The sequence below is a fragment of the Triticum dicoccoides genome, chromosome 4A (assembly GCF_002162155.2).
Source record: "Triticum dicoccoides isolate Atlit2015 ecotype Zavitan chromosome 4A, WEW_v2.0, whole genome shotgun sequence".
NCBI classification, from domain to species: domain Eukaryota; kingdom Viridiplantae; phylum Streptophyta; class Magnoliopsida; order Poales; family Poaceae; genus Triticum; species Triticum dicoccoides.
In genome coordinates, this window is record NC_041386.1 from 544077334 (window position 1) to 544082092 (window position 4759).

Below are 4759 nucleotides of genomic sequence, written 5' to 3' on the forward strand. Positions count from 1 at the left end.
ATTTGACATGGGAGGAGTCCGTTAAGAGAGACCTGAAGGATTGGAGTATCACCAAAGAGCTAGCTATGGACAGGGATGCGTGGAAGCTTGCTATCCATGTGCCAGAGCCATGAGTTGGTTGCGAGATCTTATGGGTTTCACCTCTAGCCTACCCCAACTTGTTTGGGACTAAAGGCTTTGTTGTTGTTGTTGTTGTTGTTTGTTGTTGATCAAATTTTGAATTTTGATGAACAATTTTTAAATCTGATAAACAAAAAATTGAATTCAAAACGGAAAAGAAAAAGAAATGGGAAAAACGAAAAGGTAAAAAGAAATAAAAAATAAGAAAAGAAAGAAAGAGGAAAAAATAAAAATAAAAAAAATAAAAAATAGAAAATAAAATAAAATAAAACGAAAAAGAAAAAGGATCCGCCGTGAGCTCGTGCCCAGGTCTGCAACAGTCTAAAAAGAGCAAAACTATGTGCACAGAGGGCTGCAGAATCGAGTTACAGACATGCACCTCTGTTTCAAGCCTTCTGCAGCAAAACTTGATCCTGAAGCAAACATGTCAAAAAGCACACAGCAAGTAGCAACTCGAGTGTTCCTTCTTTTACAAAAGCCGCAACGCCCTGCTAATACTCCAGGCCACTCCTTCCGTGGTAGGATAGCACGACGCCGGCCCTGCAGTACGGACAACCGGCGCGGGACTGCAGCCACTGCTCCAGGCAGGCCGAATGGAAGATGTGCTTGCAGCGCAGCTGGATCAGCCCGCCTGATGCACCATGGCATCCTTCAAGGCATATCGAACAGTCCACTGAGGACTCCACGTCGTCGTCACTGTCGATTGTTCCTTGGAGAGCTTCTTGTCCTAGTTTGGAGACAGGCCTCAGATCATGTGGCGCTACCACCGCCGCGTTGCTAAACGTCTCTGCTGTGACCTGTTTATCTTTGTGGCCTGACAGGGAGGCGTTGGAGTTGAAGCGAATAGTCCGGTTAACCAATCCGCCGTCCTCTGATGAGCAGGTATCACATTCAGAAGGAAGATCAGGTCCAGCCCAAATGGTTCCTACAGCTGGTGCTGTTAGCCTGAAACAACCGGGAAACTGAGGATCAATGCAGAACAGGAAATATCGAAGTGCATAGATCGGTGCTTAAGACGAGCCAACGCTGTGCGCTAAATGCCGATGCGTACCTTCTCCCTGGAAACAGGTCGACACTTCCGAGCCTTTGATGAAGCCTCTCCTTGGCCTGTTGAACCGCATCAGGAAGTCGGTCATTTGATGTGTTGCTGCTTTGTCTTGTGCTGAAGAGCACGTTCCTTGTTGGTTCGGTTATGCTTCCGCTAGACGCCCCTCGCTCTCTCGGGCTTCCTCCAAAAACATCATAGCCCTGTGTTATATAAATTGACAGATAAGAAATTCACAATCCAGAGTCACTGAAGTTTCTACTTACTAATGACCAATATTTCACAAAAGTTTGTACTGGAAACAAAATTAATCTGGAAAGTGTAGAACGTAAACACTTTGACTAATCATAAAAAGATCAAGCATGTCTAGAAGATCTTCAACGGAAGCATTTAGTGCGAACAAATGATTGCATTCCATAGCACCCCGATGGGTTTACTGGTCAAACATAAAACTTTTGTGGAACATTTACAGGATAACTGAACTTTTCTCACAGAAGTAAACTACACATCTTTGCAATTAGTTGCAGTGCACTTCATTCTAATTTTTACATGCTCATAGCTCAGCAGACTCACATAAACTCCGGAAAAGCCAATAATACTTTGCCCTTTTACTATCTTGTATTGACAAAAGATAGGCAATCCAAATTGACACCACAAGGCCAATATATCTTAAGATGATCATGCTAAATGCTAGTTACATCAAATTTATGCTAAATGTACTGATCATTAAATATTGGAGCACGAGCAACAACTTGCACATGAAAGGCACATAGCAGTAAGTACTAGTAAGCAGCACCACACACATGAAGAGCACCCTCTTGTTTTATGACACCTTGGCACATTTCGCACCAGTAATTTAACACCATGAAACACATGAGTGCATGACTAGCTTTGGATTAACCAACAGACTGACCGGACAAATTAACCATATCAAAGAAACAATTTTTTTGGCAACTATAAAATGTAAAATGACACCTTTTTAGGGTCACCCTGAATACAATCATGCAATTTGATTCGTCAATTCAGAGTATTGTTTAACACTGCACATGATTTATGCCTCTCCTATTTCTTTTGCGAGCATATACCTTATGTTCCCTTGCCAAAATGGTTGTTCTAGAGAATCAAACTGTTTACCCCAATCATGATGAGGGATCATCATTCTGTCTGAAAATTATGCAGTAACCAAAATATTCAAGGAGAATGTGCCGTTTGGAATCTCGATTTGCATTTTTTTAAGACAGGAATCTAATTCTTGCTTCACAATATCATATAACGTCCACCCACGAGGAGCCATTGCCTATTAAACCATCCTCAATCAATTATAGTACTATTTGGGTTCCCAGTGATTTTGGGTCCCTTTGGACGACACAGAACTAACTATAGTCCTCCTGCTCGCTACCCCGTAACAACCCGGTGTGTCATTTCATCGAACACAAGGCACGCTTATCATAAGCTGGATTACACATACCAAAACGGAGGACTCGGCTCCCCTGACGTACTGCAGGGAGCAGTTGGGTCACTGACAGGTGGGTCGCAAAACCTCCCTACTCACTACCGAGTCGAGACAGAGGGTCGGGCACACGCATCGCAAGGGGAAGAAACAGAGGCAGACAGGAGACGCAGAGGCGACTTTGAAATGGTCATCTCACCGGCCTGTGGTGCGCGGAGCGAATGGGGTGAACCCGGCGGCGGGCGGCGGAGGAGTCGATGCAGCGGGGCTCGGCGGTCTCCGGAATCGGTGGCGGCGGCGGGCGGCGGCGCTGGTAGTAGAAGAGCTTAGCGGTTATCGGCATGCAGACACAAGAGAGCCTCGCTTACTACTACCGCATCTTAGCGTGCTCCTTTTTTTGTTCTGCGGCCGCCAGCCGACGTGTGTGCCGCTGTGTCGCCACCGTCGCCTGCTCGCCTCCGCTCCTTCCGCGTCGTCTACCGACTACCGCCCAAGTTGGGGTTGTATGCTTCTGAGCTTCGGATGAGATGGCCAACGCGGCGGCTCTTGTCCTGCAGCGCACGGCGTTGATTCATTCGCGCGCTCTTGCCGGGCGTTTTTTTATAGTAGTGTTTTCTATAAGCGTTTTTATAAGTGTTGCCCTTTCGTTCAAGTGGCTCGCCTAAATCTGAGTTTATGGGCCATTTTTTTCACCAGATTTTAGAGAATCTGTTTTGAAGAATCAATGTCAAAAAAGAGAAAGAATATGACTGAGGCATGAGAAGAATCCCAGAGCAATCACACCATGTCTATTTCTCGCCTTGATATCCAAGAAAAAAGGGTCTATTTCTCGCCTAATGCATTTTTTAGAAACATTTCTCTCCTTGCATAAGTCACGGTACCTACGCCTCTGGCTCGAGGCTAATGGACCGGCCCAGTATTTTAGCTGCCTCTGGCATGAGTATTTTTTATGTATTTTTGTTAGGAATTTTCATTATTCTTACCTGTTTTCATTGGTGGTTTTCCTTTATTCTTTTATTTTCTGTGTGTTTTCTGTTTTTCTTTGTTCTTTTGTTTTTCTTCAGTTCTCGTAGGTTTTCTTTGGTCTTTTTATAAAAAAAATATGCCTATTTTTTCTAATACACATTGTACATTTTTCTTATGCAAGTGTAAAATTTTATTGATATATGTTCAATAATTTTAAATATAAATTTTAATTTTTTTAAACATGCTAATTTTTTTTCAAATGCATACACACTGAACTTTTTTAATGTTAATTTTTTTAAAAATACATAAATTTCTTACATTATATATATATATATATATATATATATATATATATATATATATATATATATAATGTCAGAAACATATTTTGGAAACACGTGAACATGTAAAAAAATCAAGTACATTTCTAATGTTACGAAACAAAATTAATAGTGACAAGAACATTTTTTACATTGTCTGGTGTTTCTCTAAAATGTCATGAACATTTTTTTGAAACACGTGTAGAATTCTTTTAAATGTACCGTACATGTTTTGAATGGTACCAAACATCTTTGTTAACTAGAAAAATCTCCTTATGTCGTGAACCAGATGAAGAAACTCTGAGGCTGGTCTACCGTTAGCCGTTCGCTCAAGCGGCTGTTGATGGCCATGAGCGTCGTAAAGGTTTGGGCACAACGAGTGAGCAGCACTGGAAAATGCCAAAAGGAGGCAAGGGTAGCATGTCATGGACAACATAGATGGAGAAGCGATGAATTTTGTGACTTGTGGGGAGCAAAAGAGACATGGACAGGAAATGCAAAAGAATGAGAAAATACGTTTTTTGGATTTTCGAAATCAGACGAACGTATTAACAACACATTAAGTCTAACCGAATGGTTGGACGGTGATTCCTGCTGGATGTATGGAGTGGGTCGGATGATGTCAAGACATATACATGTAGCTGATGGCTCTACCATATACGCATTTTTAGAACCAATTTGTTGCCTACTATCTCAAACATCTCCCATACATGTCCATACGCATAATTTTCAGTATTTACTTTTCACGGCGAGCATTGCATAATCTTTATTGTTGGTGGGAAACGTTGCATGAGAATCAAAAAAATTCTTACGAAACACCCAAGATCTAATCTAGGAGATGTATAGCAATGAGAGGGG

General features: G+C 42.0%; 1 protein-coding gene across 1 annotated transcript; it reads right to left on the minus strand.

Moving 5' to 3' along the window:
• Window positions 1-444: 444 nt before the first annotated feature.
• LOC119286654 (probable E3 ubiquitin-protein ligase RHY1A) lies at window positions 445-3141 on the minus strand. The gene is made up of 3 exons (XM_037566068.1): window positions 2815-3141; window positions 1172-1368; window positions 445-1065 (listed from the first exon to the last, which is right to left on the minus strand). The coding sequence occupies exons 1-3, from the start codon at window positions 2956-2958 to the stop codon at window positions 612-614; spliced, it is 795 nt and encodes a 264-aa protein (XP_037421965.1). The 5' UTR covers window positions 2959-3141; the 3' UTR covers window positions 445-611.
• Window positions 3142-4759: the final 1618 nt, after the last annotated feature.

What these genes read in the sequence shown, in the direction of transcription:
- LOC119286654 (XM_037566068.1), bottom strand. Translation starts at nt 2,958, where the DNA reads ATGCCGATAACCGCTAAGCTCTTCTACTACCAGCGCCGCCGCCCGCCG. An exon ending in GCTCCGCGCACCACAGGCCG is followed by an intron (nt 1,369 to 2,814) that starts GTGAGATGACCA and finishes TATATAACACAG; the next exon opens with GGCTATGATGTTTTTGGAGG. An exon ending in GACCTGTTTCCAGGGAGAAG is followed by an intron (nt 1,066 to 1,171) that starts GTACGCATCGGC and finishes CGGTTGTTTCAG; the next exon opens with GCTAACAGCACCAGCTGTAG.